Source organism: Grosmannia clavigera (genome assembly GCF_000143105.1).
Source record: "Grosmannia clavigera kw1407 unplaced genomic scaffold GCSC_173, whole genome shotgun sequence".
Classification (NCBI taxonomy): Eukaryota; Fungi; Ascomycota; class Sordariomycetes; order Ophiostomatales; family Ophiostomataceae; genus Leptographium; species Leptographium clavigerum.
Window position 1 is genome coordinate 1,353,364 of NW_014040765.1, and position 18,924 is coordinate 1,372,287.

General features: G+C 56.9%; 7 protein-coding genes across 7 annotated transcripts; 2 read left to right on the forward strand and 5 right to left on the reverse strand.

The window, feature by feature from the left end:
• Positions 1–244: 244 nt before the first annotated feature.
• CMQ_7275 (uncharacterized protein) lies at positions 245–2,629 on the reverse strand (the record flags this gene model as incomplete). Its single annotated transcript, XM_014314280.1, has 3 exons — positions 245–345; positions 412–2,079; positions 2,140–2,629. 3 exons carry the CDS (start codon positions 2,627–2,629, stop codon positions 245–247), a joined length of 2,259 nt encoding a protein of 752 aa, XP_014169755.1.
• Positions 2,630–5,513: 2,884 nt separating this feature from the next.
• On the forward strand, positions 5,514–6,158 carry CMQ_7218 (uncharacterized protein; the record flags this gene model as incomplete). The annotated part of the gene is made up of 1 exon (XM_014314223.1): positions 5,514–6,158. The coding sequence occupies one exon, from the start codon at positions 5,514–5,516 to the stop codon at positions 6,156–6,158; it is 645 nt and encodes a 214-aa protein (XP_014169698.1).
• Positions 6,159–9,136: 2,978 nt separating this feature from the next.
• CMQ_7335 (phosphoglycerate mutase family protein) lies at positions 9,137–10,647 on the reverse strand (the record flags this gene model as incomplete). The annotated part of the gene is made up of 3 exons (XM_014314340.1): positions 9,137–9,203; positions 9,596–10,551; positions 10,612–10,647. 3 exons carry the CDS (start codon positions 10,645–10,647, stop codon positions 9,137–9,139), a joined length of 1,059 nt encoding a protein of 352 aa, XP_014169815.1.
• A 288-nt stretch (positions 10,648–10,935) lies between these two features.
• CMQ_7553 (uncharacterized protein) lies at positions 10,936–12,602 on the reverse strand (the record flags this gene model as incomplete). Its single annotated transcript, XM_014314558.1, has 3 exons — positions 10,936–11,144; positions 11,215–12,480; positions 12,530–12,602. 3 exons carry the CDS (start codon positions 12,600–12,602, stop codon positions 10,936–10,938), a joined length of 1,548 nt encoding a protein of 515 aa, XP_014170033.1.
• Positions 12,603–13,145: 543 nt separating this feature from the next.
• Positions 13,146–14,024, reverse strand: CMQ_7700 (dienelactone hydrolase family protein; the record flags this gene model as incomplete). The annotated part of the gene is made up of 3 exons (XM_014314705.1): positions 13,146–13,401; positions 13,459–13,870; positions 13,934–14,024. 3 exons carry the CDS (start codon positions 14,022–14,024, stop codon positions 13,146–13,148), a joined length of 759 nt encoding a protein of 252 aa, XP_014170180.1.
• A 396-nt stretch (positions 14,025–14,420) lies between these two features.
• CMQ_7609 (ATP-dependent RNA helicase) lies at positions 14,421–16,280 on the reverse strand (the record flags this gene model as incomplete). The annotated part of the gene is made up of 1 exon (XM_014314614.1): positions 14,421–16,280. One exon carries the CDS (start codon positions 16,278–16,280, stop codon positions 14,421–14,423), a length of 1,860 nt encoding a protein of 619 aa, XP_014170089.1.
• Positions 16,281–17,258: 978 nt separating this feature from the next.
• On the forward strand, positions 17,259–18,755 carry CMQ_7307 (uncharacterized protein; the record flags this gene model as incomplete). The annotated part of the gene is made up of 2 exons (XM_014314312.1): positions 17,259–17,473; positions 17,612–18,755. The coding sequence occupies 2 exons, from the start codon at positions 17,259–17,261 to the stop codon at positions 18,753–18,755; spliced, it is 1,359 nt and encodes a 452-aa protein (XP_014169787.1).
• Between the last annotated feature and the right edge of the window lie 169 nt (positions 18,756–18,924).

Consider the following 18,924-nt stretch of genomic DNA (forward strand, 5'->3'; position numbering starts at 1 on the left):
AGCAGAGCTTTTTCCGCCAGCTGAGAAAGCAGTTCGACATGGGGAATAATACTGTAAAGGAAAATGGCGCGATTTTGGTACAGTATGTTGATTTCAACGCTGCTTATCAAGCCAGCGTATATATGTTTTTAAAGAGGATTTTCGGCTTTTTTGTTGCTGGTTTCGTGTGTTAGTTTTCCATTTCCTTTCCATCTCCCAGGGGAGCTTTTCGTATTCGTCATTTCGCCTCTTCGCTGGGTTTCAGCTACTCCTTGTTGCGGATGAGGATGCCCGTCTCCGGGTCATCGCTGCCAGGGTGCCAGGCAGCAAGGCCGCGCTGGGCACGCTGCATATTGCGGTCATAGGCTGGCGATATTGGTCAGTATGGTAATTCAGGATGACAAGAGATGGATGTGTAGATGAAAGGCTTACCTCGCTGCCGGGCAAGGGCCTTGTCCTCGGCCGTGACGAACCAGTAGTCGTAGTGGGCCACACGCTCGGGGAAGTAGAGTACCAAATGGACGCGAGCATCGTCCTTTCCAGCTGTGTGAGAAGCGGAAACACTGCTGCTGCCGGCATTGCTTCCAGCCACTCCAACGCCGTTGTTCAGACGCCGCATCTTCTTGCGGCTTTTGTCGTCACGCACCATGACCTCGGTGAAGATCTGCTTACCGGTCTGTTTGTCAAAGACAAGACGGCCAGCCTCGTCGAGCAGCGGCAGAGCCAGTCTCTGGCGATAGTAAGATGCCTGCAGGCCTGGCGTCGTGCGTTCTGGGCGCGGCCGGTAGCGGTCCATGACAGCTTTGGCATCGGGCGTGCCAACTGGGTTGCCCATGACACCGTTGGCCCCGCTCATCCGCAGGTAGTCCATTTCAGCATACTGGCGCAGGCGCGGCAGAGCAGCGTTGAACGAGGCCGTCACATCATCCCAAGCCCTGTTCTTGGTGCAGCGCTGGTACATGATAAAGTCTAGCTCAGCCGTCTCGTACTTGACGTTGCAATGTGGCCGCGGCACCGATGTGTCGCCAGACTTCCTTCCAGATAGCCCGCCTGTACGGCTGAGCTGCCGCTCCTTTTTGCTGCTGTCGGCACCAGGCGTTGCGCCCATTGTCGGTGCCATCAACGTTGCCGCTGCCGGAAGGGTTTGGTGGCTGTGCGTGTTGTAGAGATTGTGGGGGCCAGCCAAAGGCGATATAGGCGTCGGAGGCCCTCGGGAAAACCCGGCAGAGGGGAGTGTCACAACGGTCGTGGCAATGTTGTCGGTCGGACGGAGGGTTGAAGTCGAGGCGGAAGCAGCAAAAGCATCATGAGGCGATGGAAGGTGTTGTTGTTGTTGCTGGTGGTAATTTTGAAATTGATACTGTTGGAAGGGGGGCTGCTGGACAGAAGTCTGCTGAAAAGAAGGGGTGGTTTGCTGTTGCTGTTGCTGTTTCTGCTGTTGCATGGCCGCCTCATAGGTGGGTGGCGGCGAGGCAACATGGCCAGTGCGGAAGCAGTATTCGGTTCTCCGGCCGGAGTAGGTGGGAGACTGAGGCGGAGATGGCATGCCGCGATCAGCCGTGGAAGAGCGGGTCTCCGAGGAGAAGTAGCTTGGCTCATAGGTGGAGAAGGGTTGTTTTTGCAGGACGCTGTAGGGAGAAGCAGTGGTGACAGTTGAGGAAGTCGGGGCTGTCTTCTGCTCGCTGGCTGTATTCAGCTCGGCAGCCGTGTATGCCGGAGGAGGCAGCGACGCGGGAGAGATACCGCGCGAGACGAGCGAGTAAGGAGACATGGGAAACGGGGTCTTGCAGGTCTTGGAGGCATCGGAGACCTTGAACAGGGAATTCCAGTGGCCGGAGGCGGGCTCCGTCGAGAAGGAGGAACGCGCGCTGCTGCCACCAGACGACAGCTCTGGCGTCGATGGGTAGGTTGAGTCGGCCTCGCCGTCCATGTCGGGATCGACGTCCATACTACCAATATCGTCCGTGTTATCGTCGTGGACGATATCCACCGTGCTGATGCCGCGGGTCTTCTGGGACTCCGCGTGCCAGTTCTTCAGCATGATGCTCGTCTGCCGCATGCTAGGCAGAGCCACATCGCAGACCTTGACGCTGTCTCCGCCTGATTGTGTTAGGACTAAGAAGGAAGGTATGTAAGAGAAAGAGGCGTGTGGCTACTCACTGATGGCGAGAGCAGACCGAGGAGACAAGGGAGGAGAGCCAGATACGCCCCGAATGCCGGGACATGATGATGCCGGCGACTTGCCATCCAGGACACCGCTGTAGTAAAGGGTGGCCAGGATATCGGCAGCTGACCGATCGTTCTCGTCGAAGTAGCGGCCGAAGATGTAATGCTGACCGTCTGTGTTGCCAGCTTGCGGAAGGGAGAGTGTCTGCGCATGTATATCGGCCATTGGCGTCTTGGGATGTTCACACGTCGACGTGGTTGAGCCGGGTGAGGCAGCAAAGCAGCCAAAGGCACCTGCACCTTCGTGCTGCTGTTGTTGTTGCTTCTTAGTGGCCTGGCGGCGCTCGTTCTTTGCCTTCCTGGCTGCGGCCAGGATGGTGGCTGACTTGGGCTTGCGCATCTTCAGGGTACTGAGCATCTGCATCTTGTGACGTCGTCGGAGGCTGCGGCGGACGCCATCAGCAACGGTGGTCTTCATAGCCATTGCTGGAATGCGAGAATTGCGCGAGGCAGTATGAAAGGAATGATAGCGGCAGAAATAACAACAATAGCAAGACCGTTATCAAGGGATGAGGCCAGCCAACTCTGGAACTGAGTAACAGGTATGGTGAACTAGGACAGGACTGTAACCGGACTGGAACGAAGTCCACGGAGAGAGGAAGGAAAGAACACCGCGAAGGCACGTTTGACGTCAAAGCACGTTAATCTTTCTTTCAGCAACGTGGAAAGTGGAGTGTAGAAACCCCAAGGGAGAACAATGGCGTGCAAAAGACAAGAGCAGACAGATGATGATTCAGAGAGGAAAGCAAAGGGGGAAAAACAAAACCAAAACAACCATGAGAGACAGGAAGACAAGCGATGGAGAGAAGAGGGGGAGCAAAGGGAGAGGCGGACCTGAAGAATATAAATTGCAGACAAGACGATGTGGACTCGCCAGGAACGAGACGGGCGAGACGAGTAGCCACCAGGAAGAGCGGTACATCAAGAGCACGAAAGCATGGTGTGCACGTAAGGAATGGGTCCCTGTGGTCGTAGCTCACAAAACGAGCCGGGGGTCGAAGTAGAGGGAGTCAGGCAAGCAGGGGCGGATCGGATGGAGATCGACAGGCAGACTAAAAAAAGCGAGAAGCTAAGGGGGGGGGGATTAGAGAGGGGCGTACTCCGTATTTTTCATTCTTTTCGGCGAGCAAGTCTGGCGATATAATTGCCCGATGTTAGGACAAATGGAAAGAAGAGCGTAAAGTATAGGCATCTGCAGGGGCGGTTGACAGAATGAGAATGGGTGGGTACGGGGACAGAGCAAAGTAAGAGGGAGAACGGACGAAGGACGAGGTCGCGAGAATTCGAGAGAAAGGAAAAAAAAGAACAAAAAAGCATGCGGAAGATGAAAAGACGCCACGGAGCAGCAACACGAAGCAATAAAACGGCACGCCAATGGGCATGGGCAGCTTGACGACGGATTGAGCGTCAGAGTCTGAGTCCACGGCCTCTATCTGGGGTTGCGAGGGCCTGCAGTCCGGCCGGAACAGAGGAGCCAAACCAGCCAGGGACGGGCCATTGGCGAGCCCAGCCTTATGGCTGTTGCCACCTTCAGTGTCTGTCTGGGCCCCTCCCTCCGCTCGTCCTCTGATTTGTCTCTATCTTGTCTCACAGTGGACAGACAGCCTAGTTGTGCTGTGATTTGGGAAGAGAAAGAAAGCGGCGTCCGGTGGGACAGTCGAGTGTGCCCTGTTTTTTTCTTTCTTTTGCATCTTGTCTTTTTTCCCTTTTTTCCCTTTTTTCCCTCATCTTTTTTAAATATCCTTTTTCTTTTTTTGTCGTTCTCTCTCCCAGATTGCTTCTTCCGATGTGCTTTCTTGTCATCTCCCGACAGGCCTCCACGCTGTCGCAGGTTTGGGGACATTACACAGGTCTTGCGTGATCCTCGTTGGCTGCGCACGCGTCATTGGGAGTGGCCCCCTATTAGTCCGGTACCAGGATATTGAGTTGTAGCGATCTTGCAGATATGATGGGTCCCCCAGGGCTGCCATACGGTCCAGGGGGTGGGAATTTAAGGGTGGGAAATGGGAATGGGAATTTGCCGCATTGTTGGGTAATGTCGAGTGGGAGTTGCTCTCTCGTGCAGGTGGGATGCTAACGCGTGTCAGAGCCGAGGGTGTGCCTCTTCGTACATAGTATACGAGTAGTCATCATGCACGCCACGGAGTGGAGAAGAGGCTGCCGGAGAGGCAAAGTCCAATGCAGGTGGCCATTGGCAAGATGCTAGGCACAGCTGCACGGTCGGAGGTGGAGATGCCGGCTCGTGTGTGGGGGGCAACGGACAAGACGATATAGGTCTGTCTGAGGTGATGGGGGGAGGGCAGGAGAAAGGGGGAAGCGAAGGAGACCGGCCGAGCCTGGCAGGAAAGGTGAAGCCGATGGTCGGAAAAGCGAGGCGGCGAGAGAGGACGGGAAAATGCAGAGAGGCCAAAAGAGACAGGTCGAGTGCAGATGGAGAAGTGGAGGACGAGCAGAAGGAAGGAGCGAGCTGGAGCGGGCGGGCCAATGGGATTGCGGCGTCGGCCGCTGCAAAGATGGATCTGGTGCCTGGACTTGTTGGCCTGATGGGTAGGAACGGGCTAGGAACAGCCTAACGGCCTAGCTGGCGGTAGTGCTGCTGGATAGTGGCTGGAGGGGATGTTTGCTCGGCGGTGATGCAAGGGCAGGGTTTGTTTCAGCGTACGTCATGGGGAGAGTAGGCGAATGTGTGCGAGTGTGTCTATACTCGCTTGCCGTCTGCTGTTTGTCTGCCGTGCATCATTCTACATATGTCTACTGGCTTTGTCTGCTGGAACGGACGAGTCAATTCAGACGACAGTCCGACCTCAAGATCGGACAAGAGCAGACCACATGGACAGATTGACCTGGATGCTCATATGGACAGACCGCTGCCACAACCAGCTGCCACCAATTCCAAATCGCCAAATCGCCAGATGCGTGTGATCGCCGACCTCCAAGCCGGGGAGCAAAGCCGAGAGAGTCCGTGCCCGCACCCACCCGCATGAGCAAACTTGCACGCTGCAGCCACCATGGTGTTCCAGGCCTGCCGGCTTATCAAGATCTGACCTGCCGTCGGGTAGACGGCGGCGCAGCTCGCCGCTCCTCTCTCGGGCCTCTTGTCACTTGTCACATGTCAGCTCTCGCTCGCCGCTGTCAATCTGTCTCGTATCTCGTATGGTACGATATCATCCCAAGCACCTGTTACAGCCGCCTGTCCGTCTGGTCCCTTTTTACCCGTCTACCTTCCGTCGGTCCTGTCGTTGCATCCCGCCTGCTGGCCAGTCTATGAAGAACCAGGGGACACGGCACACCGCAGTACGTGAAATGCCATGCCTGCGGAAGTTCTGCGGACCAGTCGTGACGGTGTATGTACGCGGACGCACGCAAGCTCGCACACCAGCTGCTCCATGCAGGTTTTTGAATGTTTTAGCATCGTCGGAAGTCTCTGGCCTGCCTCCGGGGCAACGCGCCATCGCCCACTCCGGCTAGCTTGTCAGCCTACTTACGGAGTCCTACGGAGTATGTATAGAGCCAGAACCTGGTCCAGCCTGCTAGCGTCTACCCGATTTGCGCTCTACAGGGACCGGGGCAGAACCAACCTTTCCTCGGGTCCAGGCCCCAACACATCCTGCTCTCGTGCGCCTCTTTCCATAGGATGTGTGCCACAAGATGCATGTCCGGCCGTTATCTCACTTGCATGCCGCAGATCGTGGCTTGGGACGGGCTGCAGCACCATGTACGACCTGCCCAATAAGTGCATTGTCCCGCCAGGAAGAGAGACAAAGGGAAAGATGAGGCATCCAACTTCCATCACAGAGGCGTCTTCACCCGGTTTTTACACGGCCGGTCCCCCAACACCCCCTCTCTCCCTTGCTGCTGGAGATTGGGAACCTGCTAGCCTGCCCGAGCAGCTGGCCACTCAGGTCAGCGTGTGCCACAACATCAGCTACAAGTACGGCGGGACCGGTCCGTAGTCAAGTACCCTTCTCCACATATGCTAATCTTTCTGGGCTTAGCATTCCTCCTAGCGTCTTCTGCTATCACCAAAGCTTACCTTGTTTGCTAGGATCTCTCCCTCGTCCCGCCACTGTGCGATGCATGTACGGAGTACTAAGATACATACCTCACTGCTGCACGAGTACGAGTACTTGCTGAGGTCCTTGGGGCACTTGTGCTTCGCAGCATGCATAAACACAACGGCCGGCTCTGCACGAACATACGGAGTGCTCCGCAATACTCCGTACATAGTACATAGTACTAGATCCCCTCCTTACCCCTACCTTCCTTGGACTACATACTCCGTGGTACGTACTCGCATTTCTCTTAGCTTACATACCCCCGGCTATCGCTCTCACCGGATCAACCGAGTAGAGGTGGAGTAGAGGCTGCCCGTCTCAAACCCCAGCATTAACGAAATGAGCTGAAGAGAAATTTAGACCAGCTTTCTCTTTTACCACTGCTATCGACCACTCCTACCCTGGCATTACGCACTACTACGTACAGGCATGCTCTATTGGCTGCTGGCCCATGCACAGAAATTCGTCGGTAACATGGTCGTGTCGTAATGTTGCATTCGGTGCCTCTGCTAGTTGTAGTTAATCCGTGGTTCCAAAACAATGAAGAATCCGGGTTACGGAGTACGGCTACGTTCTCCGTGCTTCACGCTACGGCCAAATGCTACTGCACCTCAGCCGTACTGCCGGACTCTAAGCCTCTCGCGAAACACAAGCCAAAACAGGAGATGATAAGTGACAGACGCCAAGACTAGCAGAGGCGGTCTTGGGGCGGCCGACACACAATGTGCAAGTATTCCTGCAAGTCCTCGACCTTTGCATCACTTTTCGGTGTCGCAGACCGTGTGCGAGAATGCAGAGACAGAGGGATGATACGCTGATGGTGAGAGTGCGCCATTCCAGTGGCTGGCCAATAGGGAAGCTCCCGCAATAGCGGATCCACAACTTCCAGACCGCTGGGAAATGTCCACCAATCAGGTTATGTGGCCTACGTGTTAGTGCTCCCTGTGTATCTCTACGCAAAATAAAGTTCACAGCAGCATCGCTTGTGCGTGTTATGTATCTGTACCGAGCCAGCTGCAGCTCCCTCACAGGCAGCATCTTGCCGTTGATTGGATGCCCGAGCAAGTGCGCCCTGTCAGCGCTCGGTCAGCTACCGGACGTGCGAGCATCTCAGCCGCCCCATTGTTCATGGCTTTCACGACGAGTCAGTCAGAGCTACAGCATGCCTGTGGACCATTGCATAGGATGCTATTTGATCTGATCAGTCACATCCGTACGCGCCTCCAGGTGAGCCACCAGTGTTCTGATCGCCAGGCTTGTCTATTTCGAGCAACGGGGCTGGCTCGCTGGCTCGCTGGACCGGCGCATACTGGCGCAGGTGAGGGGCGCCGTTGACTGGCCGTCCGCAGATCCTTCCCAGCCCGAGTATAGGCCGTCTCACCCGTGCTGTGGGCGTTCAGCTCCCATAGGCACCCAGGAGGCGTGAGGGTTGGAAAAAAAGAAAGCGAGAAAAAAAAAGGCGTGCATACTAGGAAACGAGCCGGCAGTACTATGGCACGTCGCTTGCATGGAGAACCTTCGATCTGTGGGGCATTTCTGCGCCCGCAGAGAAACAACAGTCCGTGACTTTGCCTCCACCAGCGCTCCTCCTACCCCCGTACGCCCAGACAGAGGAGAAGTAGAAGACGGGAATGAAAAGAAAGCGAAAGGCGCCACACGATTAGCGTGCAGACATTTTTCGTTGAGACCGCTCGTGCTGACTGACAGCCGGGAGAAGAATGCAGGGAGGAGGTGCAGGCGGAACCGTCCGGTAACGCGGTCTATGCACTGCTCCTCTCCTTTGTCACCATCGCACCCTGGGGCCAACCTTGCAGCTCGTCCGCTCGCCCCAAGTCTGTCGTAATCGCTGGTAATCTTTCAGGTCCGAGAGCCTAGTGTCAACAAGGCAAGATGTGCTATGGGGTGGTAGCGCTTGTGCTCATCGATCTAGTCGGCGGCCAATCTTCCTACCGATCGGGGAGACGCAACAGAGCTCTGCTCCGATCGTCGCAGCTTCTCAGACTCAGCATGACAAGGAAGCACGTCTCGCCCGCTGCAAAAGCAAACACCGCACCGTTTTCTCCTGTCAGTGAAGGGTTTCCGACAAAGGGAAAGCAAGGGAGGGCTGTTCTTCACCAAAAGCGTGCATGTCGATAGCCGTGAAAGATGTGTATAGAATGGCGGGATACAGCACAACCGAGGATCCCTTGCATCAGACCCGGCTAACAGCGTAGGTGAAAGTTCCCTTTGTGGCTTCCGTCCACCAGGAAGAGAGGCAGCGACGAAAGCATGACAGTCCCCAATCTCCCCTTGCTTATGGACACCCTGCCCTTCTCTCTGCTAGTCGTACATAGTAAGAGCAGGGGCGAAACAGGAAGACGAGCCCGGACACCATGCAGGACAGTGGTAATGTTGAAGATTGATTGGCCTGTCGGGATGAGTGCCACAACAGACTCCGTATTGAGAGTGGTCCTCAGAGACGCCCTGACCCGTGCATACACGTTGTCTCACAAATGCATGCACAGACAGCATAATGCCTCCTAGTAGACGAGAAAAGAAAGCACAAATAAGGAGACGGACGAGGGAGCTAAGCGGACGAACAGAGATTGTAACACGTAATGAAAGCAATGCCATCACTCTGTCGTGTGCATTTCCCCTGTTCGCATATGCATATCGTGCATCTCCGTCATGCAGCCTCTTCAGCTCTGCACATTATAGCCGGGGTTTTGCACTGCCCCGGCCGCGCTCTCCTCCCCCTCCTCCTCCTCGTCCTTCCCCTCCGCTTCCATCGCCATGGTCAACCCTGCTTGCTCGTGGCTCCGGCTGGGCTGAATGCGGATCAGCAGTGCTGTCCGATTGGCGTCCCTGCACCACAGCACCAAGTTCAAGTCCGGCATCTAGAACGGGGGTCCCCTGCCGTCCCACTCCGTCATAAGCCTCATCATCACCACTGAATCGCCTGTACTGGTGTAAGCCGCAAATCCGTCATCATCAGCCACCTGCGTGTCTGACATCGGACGCAGGTACCGCCTCCCCCCGGGTAATCCGTGCAATGCATACGGAGTATGAAGCACTGTGACGGGAGAGAGAAACAGAGCACGTATTTGCATTGGGAGATGGGGCGACCGAACAGAGACACGCAGGAAAAAGGGGCTGAGGGAGCCGCTGTCTGAATAGGCGAGCGCCTGAGAGGACAGGAGAGAACGCAACAAGAGTAGCCGAGCGATTGTGCAGGTAGTGGGAAAGAAGGTGAGAATACGGAGTATGGGACCAGACAAAGACGAAGTCAAAGCAGCAGCAAAAAAAAAGAAAAAAAAAGAAACCAAAAGGCAGGGGGTTTAGAGAAGCCTACGTACCATCCTCGTTCCTCGCCTCCGCTCAAGAAGCTGCAGTCACAGTTGACCTCACAGTCCCAGCCGCCAGCGATGCCGCGTCCGTGAGTCCAGGCCTGGCCTGCCAGCGTGTGCTGGCGGTCGTCCCAGGGCACAGGCCCCTTCGCCTCCTGTCTGTGCTGTTCAGTGTTGCACGTGTCTGTGTCGTCTGATCGCAGCTGCTGCTGCCGTTGGTGCCGGCGCCGGAAGAGGCTGAGGCCGCAGGTGAAGACGCCAAAGTCCTCGACGGCCACGTCGTCGGGCAGCCGGCCCGTGAGCACGCGGCCGAGCGCGATGATCGGCGCCGCATGTGAGCACAGCAGCACGGTCCGCACGCCGTCCGCGTCGCACTGCCGCACGATGTGGTCCAGACAGGCGGCCACGCGGGCATGCAGCTGGGCCATGGTCTCGCCGTGGCGTGGCGGCACGACGCTGGATGACGCCGATGCCGACACGTCGATCCAGGGAAAAAACCGGCTCTGCAGCACCGACACCGGGGCCGGCTGCGGGTGCTCAAACGGTGCCGGGCCAAACCAGTCGACCAGGCCGGGCTCGCAGCGGACGGCCCACCAGGGAGGCTTGTGCGTGTTGCTGCTGTCGGCCGTACGCTCGGCTGTCGTCTTGGCTGTCTCCCTTTCTCGCGCGGCCATCGCCTGGACAAACGGCTGGATCGTCTGCAGACACCGGTAGTACGGACTGCAATAGATGCGCTCCACCGGCAGAGCAGCAGGACGGCCCCCCATTCCAGCAGCAACATCATCATCACCGGCAGCTCCATGCAATGCTCCATCGGTTGACGTGGCGGCCAGATGCGCTGCCAGCTCGCGCGCCTGGTCGACGCCGTGCGACGTCAGCGCTGGATCTGCTGCAATGCCGGTCGGCGACCGCACATATGCCTTGTAGTCGCCTGTGGAAGGGTCCACCAGCCAATTGGACCGGAACTGTTTGACCAGTCAATACCGCGGCCCTGCTTCAAGCCGTGTCCTTCTTCTGAAACTCACCCCATGCCTCACAACGTAGATGACCTCCAGCGGCATGTCTCGGAATGAGCAGGATGTTGCATATGTCGCGCAGGAATAGAGCTCACCGCTCTTCGATGGAACATGATCTTCATCATAACACTATGGGGTGAATGTGCCTCGGCTTTTATCTTATCGCACATGTGTCTCACTTATGTCAGCACATTTTCTGTGACGGCTGGAGACAGCTGTTCGAATTGGAGTAGCAGATATCAAATAGAGACAAAGGCCCATTATCTACTTTCCGTAGCATACCCAGGCTTGGCCAAACTGACGAGGTAGCAGTATACTCGGATGACGTACAGCTCAGATGCCGTCAACACCAGGGAACCGAGCGCCTGGGAAGAGCTTCTCGACGCTGCCTTTGAAGCCCTTGTCCGTCTCCTCGTCGCCGGATTCCTCAAACTCCTCCAGATCGGAGGCATTGCCCGTCAGGTAGTGGTACGCATCCCGGTCGAATTCGTCGTCCGACGCCACCTCGTCTTCGGGGTAGTCGTGCGTGTAGTAGTTCTCGGCTGTCAAGACAGGACTGTAAGCAATGCGGCTTTCTTTTTGGCCGTGCGGCCGCGCATCGGAGACGCCTACCGTTTTCATCTTCGTCGTCGTCAAACTCGTCCGAGCTCTCTTCTTCCGCCCCGTAAAAGACTTCAATGTCCGGCTCGTTGTCGAAGACGAGCAGGCCGACACTGCCCGGCTCTGCGTCGCCGGTCTGTTTCACCTCGTGGCCAGGAACGCGCACATATGTCTCGGTGACGTAGTCATCGTCGTCGTCGGTTTCGCTGCCGTTGTCGCTGTTTGAGGCTGTCCCGTCCTCGTCCTCGCCCTCTGCCTTGTCGGCGCCGTCCTGGGCAAGCGCCTGACGCTCAGCATAACGCGGAACCGGCTTGGGCTTGTACTTGGCGTACGCAGCCTTCCTCTTCTCCGCAGCGATCACCGCCACCATCTCCGACGTCTCCGTCCTTTTCTTTGCTGCTTCCCGTCGCGTCTCTGCCGTCTTGGCCTCCTGGTCCATCCGTGCCAGGTTGCGCCCGATGATCTCCAGCGTGTAGTTGTTCATCTCCTGCGTCAGCCGGTCCATGTCCGTGTCCCACTGCCGGTTCGAGACCGTCTGTGGCAGCGCTGGGGCCTTGTCGCTGGAACCGGGAGCAACCTCGTCAGCAACCTCCCCAGCCGGAGACGTTGACGCCCCGGCAGACGCTTCGCTGGCAGACCGGAGCGGCCCCCGCCAGCTGGGCCGCTTGGGGAGACGCGAAACAAACGGTGCAGAAGATGTAGACGTCGACGCTCGGACCGGAGACGGCGCCTCCACCATCACAGCTGGCGACATACCGCCGCTGGCCGGCTGGCCACTTCCTGCCACATTCTCTGTCCTGCTGCTGATGCTCCCACGAGAAGCACCTATCCTGTGTCGTCGCTTGCTTCGCTCGATGAACACCACCGAATCCACTGTCGATGACGATCTGCCCCTGTAGCGCGTACTCTTGCGGATCCCAGCAATTCCAGATACGCCCAGAGGCGGTGCTGAACCTCCTCCAGCTTTGGAGCCTAGCAGCGTCTCTCGTGACAGGTGAAACCGGCGCGGCTCTACAGATAGGGTGGCCACCGGAACGTCGCCCGCCTCGTTCTCCTCTTTCTGGGGGGCAATGATACTGGCAATACTGGCTTCGTCCGCCTTCTTCCTCTTCTTTCCAGCACTCGGGCTGGTCTGAATCACAGGTGGTCGTCCTGCAGCAGTGCCGGATTCGGATTCGGCTGCTGCGGCTCTGGCAGCCCGGGCGGCCGCTTCTACCGGATCGTGGCGTCGGTACAGGAAGGCATCACGACGGTGGCGCTTCGTTGTCTGTTCGATTCCTGGCCGCGCGTTAGGCTTTGTCTACGGAGAATACGAGGAAAGACTTACGAAGAAACGAGGGCACAGGACCCTCTTCGGTCCGCTTTCTCTTAACGTGGATCAGCTGTGGAGGCAGAGACATGGCGACAAATTGCGGACAGGAAACCTGAATAAGAACCAAGTGCAAATAATCGGTATTTGCTATGAAGGGTAGAATGAGCAGAAATGTATGGGTGGCAGACAATTAAACCCGTTAAAAGACAGCGCATACGGAGGTTAGTCCTAAATTTTGACGGGTGACGGAGATCACAATTCTGTCAAAGGTTCTTATCGATAAAGCTACCAGCCAAGATGCCCCACTAAAATACGAAAACTCCCTACAGCTTCCAGACCAGATTGGCGAGTTCGTTCAAACTCTTGAAAGGAGCGACTTCTCGTAAGATTGCCGAAGATTCAGAAGTGTTCATACTATTCTGTAACCTGGATTCAAGCACGTTGCAATTCATTGTATTTGTTGCAGCTTATATTAGAGGTTCTAAACCCCTGAAAGTTCTTTTCTCTCTGGTGTGACAGTTCTCAGAAAGTATCGTGCTCATCATCAGTTCTCGTGCGTGTCAAAATCAGTCCGTCCGCGCACAGTATTTGGCATGATAGCTTCAACGATTACCCTCCTCTTTCACCTCTTTTAGAGATGCTTCTTAAAAAAGGCTGCAATCTGCTCATAACCACGCGTGTACTCCTTCACGTTGCTGGCGTTTGCCAAATCAGCCCTTGCACCCATCCAGCCATGGTGCATATCGGGATACGTCTCGACCTCGCCGATCTTTCCAGGCTGTGATAGCAGGGTCCTGTACTCCTCGACGACCTCGGCCGGCTCGTCCTTGGACGCCAGCAAGATGTATGGAGCGGTGAGAGACTCGCCATCCTTGATATCAAGACGTCTGTATCATGCAGGTTAGCGGTCGATCTCAGGAGAAAGAAGAGAAAGAATGCCGTACCCAGGATGTGCCGTTCCGCAGACGTTGAAGCGCCGGCCTGGACCCTCGTTGTCGGCACCCGATGCCAGGACGCCGACCTTGCCACCCCAGCACAGGCCAAAGACGCCGATGTGGTCGTCCACGGCAGGGTACCGGCCAGAAAGAGCCTTGCGGACGCGCATCAGGGCGGGCACGTTCTTGTCAAAGCTAGCCTTGGTCTGGATGAACTCGCCGACCAGCTTCTGCTTCTCCGGAGTGTCGGCCGGGATCCAATCGATTCCAGCGGCCGAGCCCTCGAAGAAGTCTGGCACGATGACCAGGGCGCCCGTCAGGGCCGAGATGAGGTCAGCGCCCTGCAGGGTCTGGGGCCACATGCCAAAGACGTCATAGATGTCAATGACGGCCTTGGTGGCGTTCTCGGGACCAACAATGTCTGCCGGACACGTCAGCGGCTAAAAAAGGACACGATCAGACAGGATATTATGGAAGGCCGCACATGTCTTCAGTCCTGCAAATTCATCCCAGCGGCCCTGGGTCTTGTACTCGACCGTGACAGGAGGGCGTTGACAGCAGGCTGGACTTGCCATTGCGAAGATAGGAGAAGCGAATGGTCGATTGCAAGGAAAGAAGAACCGAAGATGTCAATGTTCAATTATCTTGGGCTCAACCGTCTTAGCAAGCGGGACACAAACTTATAGTCTACGCTGAGTTGAATGTCAACGGAAAACTTTGGCTTATACGACGGGGTTAAATTGCCACTAATTCCGTTATGCGCTTCGGCACCGGAGTGTAAGAAGCTTTACAGCTAGTCAGGGCAGATGGAAAGAAGTAAACAGAACCAATGGATATGGTTACTAGCACGGAGACAGCAGTTATCACCGAGAAGCGGAGCACAACAAGATGAACGTCATAAACGCCTGGAGATGCTATTATTATTCGCTTCGTCTACTGACGACAGAGAAGAGTAAAAAGCTCGAAAGAGATCATACAAGTGCCTGGCCCATGTACATGCTCTCGCGCACCTCAGCCACGATGTCCCGGCGATCCTCCTTGCCGACGAGCACGATGCCACGACCACGGCGGCCCATACGGCCAGCGCGCCCGAGGCGGTGAATAAAGTCGATGGTGGTATGCGGGACGTCGTAGAGGACGACGTGGCGCACGGCCAGGGTATCGATGCCGCGCGAGGCGAGGTCTGTGGCGACGATGACCTTGGTGTTGGGCAGCGAGCGACCAGCAACGACGCGAGCAGGCTCTTCGACCGTGGCAGCACGGGGTTTGCGTGGCTCAGTCGACGTGAAGGCGGCCAGCATGTCGGAGTGGCGGCTTTCGGCGGCGTCTCGGTGCAGGGCGACGGCATCGATGCCCTTGGCCCGCAGATAGTCGGCGACCTCCTGGGTCTTGTCGCGCTCGTTGACAAAGACCATGATGCGGCGAACATCGGTCTCGTCCTTGTCGGCGAGGCCGTGGACGTCGTGGCGTTCGGCCTCCTTGCCGATGGACCAGATGGCGTCGGCACAGGCCAGGTTCTTGTTGTTCCGGTACGGCTCGCGAGACACGTCGATGACGCCCAGCTGGACGCGGCGCGGGATCGCGTGCAGGTTGGGCGTCGTGATGCGCTGCATATGGGGAAACTGAGCGGCCAGCAGGCTGTCGAGGCGACGAGGAATCGTGGCCGAGCAGAGGATCAGCTGTCGCAGCGACGGCCGGGCGCGATCGATGATGGCCGTGGTGGCGGGCGAGAAGCTGCGGTCCAGCAGCGAGTCAGCCTCGTCGACGACCAGATGCGTCACGCGCGAGAGCACGTTCGGATCCGACTCAGCAATGGTCGCGAGCAGCAGCGGCGTGGCCACGACCACGTCGATGCCCGCTGGCGAGAACAGGTTGCGTTCCATGATCCGGGGCGCCACGTTGGCCGACAGCAGATCCGTCCGGAACTTGACCGCATGCGACAACGCCTTGGCCACGGCCCCGACCTGGCTGACCAGCTCGGCCGACGGGACCAGGATCACCACGCGTGGCCGCGCCGTCGTCGGATGTGGCTCCAGCTCGGACGGCGCCCCGCGGTGCTGTGGATCGTCGCGCCACGCCTTCTCCTCGGCTACTCGTTGCTGGTACGCCGCAATGTCGGCGTCTGCAGCCTCTGCTCGCTTTAGCGCGTCGATCACCGGCAGCAGGTAGGCGAGTGTCTTGCCCGAGCCCGTCTCGGCCGCTAGAAGAAAGTCACGCCGCTCGCCCGCAGCCAGCTGGCGCGACTGCCGTCGGTCTGTCGTCTGGCCCAGCAGGGCTGGGATCGCTAGCCGCTGGATCGGCGTCGGCTTCACGTCGATCATGCCCTTCAGCGCGTCCGACGTCACGGCCGTCTGGATAGACGGCAGCAGGTTGAACTGCTCAAACTCCTCCACCTCCTGCATCCGCGTCTTGATGTGCGCCCGCTGCCCGTAGCCGATCGTGGCCAGCGACTGCTGCATCCGCAGCGCCTTGAACGATCGCTTCCCCTTGTCGCCACCCCGGTCTTTGGTCCGATACGAGTCGGCCTTGCTGCTGCTGCTTTCCGTCTGCGGCAAAGGCGCCCGCACATTGGCCACCGTGCGGTTCATTCCGCCAAAGGGCCCGTCGGACCCGCGTCGTGGCCTGCTGCCCCGTTCCTGTGGCGGTCGTGGTGGCTGTGCGACTGTGTCGGACAGCACCATGCGAGACGGCGTCTTGCGCCTCGGACGAACAGAAAGACCACGAGTCTGCACGCTGAGCCATACTTGCGGCAGTGCTGGACGGACTTGGCTTGCCAGCACCACCGTTGACCGGCAAACCGGACAGATCGAGCCCACTGCTGCTTTCCACATCGTGAAAGCCGTGGAGAGGATGCAGCAAATGCTATGTACATATGTACATATTGAGAATTTTTCTGGCCTTCTTTCTTATCTAATCTGCCGCAGCCACTTAAAGCCAGACGCGAAGGTCGGTCAGAACAAGACATATCTCCACGTGACCCATTCACCAAAGGTGGATAGTCCGAAGTGACGTATCGGATTTTCCGCCAGGTCACTCGTACACAAGGTCAACTGCCCATATTCCCCAAGCGCTGGAAAGAGGGGAAACACGGCGATCCAACCCTAATAGCGAAATCGCAGTGGAGGAAGCAGCGGAGGGAGTATAGAAGGAAGACATATACTTGGTCAGTTATAGGGCCGAGGCAATAACGCACAGCAATATTACGAGTACTCGTACATGGGAACGAAACCATAGCCATCCTTAGTGGCGTGCCGCATATGTGGCGCCATTTGGGTGGCCCGATCAGTCGCTGCGACTGGCACAAACGGGAGCTACCTACATAGCAGTTGGAAGACACAATGTGCTGTTCGGATACACGTATACGATACGACCATTGAGGGCCTTTCCCGCGCTTGTTCGCATTCGGAACTGACAGGAAAGGCGGTGCGGCCAGGACATGTTTTCATCTCCCAATCATCAGATTCCGTATTGGGTGACGTTGCCGGAAATCAACCCCTACCTTACCAAACAGACTATTTACATGTCCTTCACCTTATATTTCATTTTCCGTCCTTCTCGACTCCTGCTTCCTCTGTTCTTACACATCTGCCCTTCCTCTAGCCTTCCCCGGCTGCTTCCATCACCCTTCCGCTCTGCACTGTCTCATAATCGCCCTTACGTCATTGGTTCTCGAAGCAGGACCAGTCAGCAGTGAGACATCGTCCTACGGCGGGAAGCGAAATATTTTCATCTATATCTGCTACCGTACGGGCTTCTCGTCCCCGTGCTTCATCCCCTCTGCACACAGTTTCCCGAGCACAGAAGCGAAAATGAATACCGAACCTTCGTCGGTCAAGATCTCCTACAAGTCGGCCGAGATCCATCCGCCGCTCTTCATAGCTGGCTCATACTCGAGCCCGCCATGGACGCCCCAGGAAATGGAACACTCAAAGACGGAAAATGGGGAGCAGATTTTCACCAAGACCATCAAGGGATCCCCAGGCACCATAGTCGAGTACAAATTCAGAGTTGGCACCGGTGATTGGTGGATTCTGGACGAAACCGCTCCGACTGCCACCGACAGCATGGGCAACAAAAACAACACAATCACGCTGGTCGACCAGAAAAGGCAAGACATCTCTGCCCGATTACCTGCTTTCACCTCTGCTAACTGTCTACGTAGCGCTCACGTCGAGAGACCACCCACACCGCCACCCGACTCTCCCCCGCCCCACGTTCTTGGCTGGGATAGGATCGAGATCGGCCCCAGTTTAGGCCACGAGAATCTCGCAAGCGCCGACGATGGTCGTAGCAGCACTGCCCCCATGTTTGCCTATGAACTCGCAGCCGAGAATGACACTGTCCTGAGCGAGAAGGCACTCTCACATGTGTCCGCATCGGAGGAAGCCATCGACGAGGCCTTTGACCCGAATGACCCAACTCTGGAAAGATTCCCGTCGAACCGGGATGAGATTCTCGAGAAAGTCCGGACGATTGAGACTGGTCTGAACGAAGACCGGACCTCGTTCGACGGCATCCCGCTGTCGCCCGTGGTCGGTCCCGGACGGAGACATAGCAACGAGCCCGTTGTTGATATGCTGCCGACCGACTCGGGCGCAGACCGGTCAGAAGTCCGTCTGGAGTCCCACACAGTTTCGCGTAGCAGAGACTCCCTTCGACCGTCGATCTCTGGTGCGTCGCTGCACTGCATCGTCGAGGAATCTGCAGTCGAGGAGTCTGTCGGGGAGTTTGCAGTCGAGGAAGCTACAGTCGAGGAAGCTGCAGTGGAGATATCTGCAGTCGAGCTCTCTGCAGTTGAGTTACCTGCAGTCGAGTTATCTGCAGCCGAGATTTCTGCGGTCGAGATATCTGCAGTCGAGTTACCCGCAGTCGATGTTTATGCGGTCGAGAAACAGACAGGCGACGACGAACAGGTTCCGAGCCGTCCGCAGAGTGCTGGGAATGACGCAGCCGTGCCCGAACCGGACACACACCTTTCTGCGGGCATTGAGGCGTCGGATCCAAGCGAGGCAGATATTGATGTGGCCGAGGAACCCGAGCTCGCTGGATCTGAACAAGATCAGGACTCCGAACAGCGGGAGACCACTCCTAGAGCCTTGGAAGCAGTCGAGGCCGCAGTGGTACCCGCTGATGTTCCGGGCGTCGAAGACGGAGAGGCTACAGATGAAGCACAGCTTTCGAGTCCTGTTTCTACGGGCATCAAGGTGACTGGGAATGATAATTGGCTTGCGTCTTTCTTTAGACTGGTTTTTGTGGACTGGATCGGTGCGTTTTTTGCCAGGCTATTCAACTGGCGGCGGGCATGATGGACAAGGGAAACACGAGGCTCTCGTTGCGGAACGAAATATTCATGTACATGTAGAGAATAGTGATAATGTCGAAAGTTTGTTAGCAGACAATTGGATTGGATGGAGTGGAAACAAAGAAACTAGAATATGGCAAGGAATGTGAACGTGCAACGCTCTTTCGACCGAT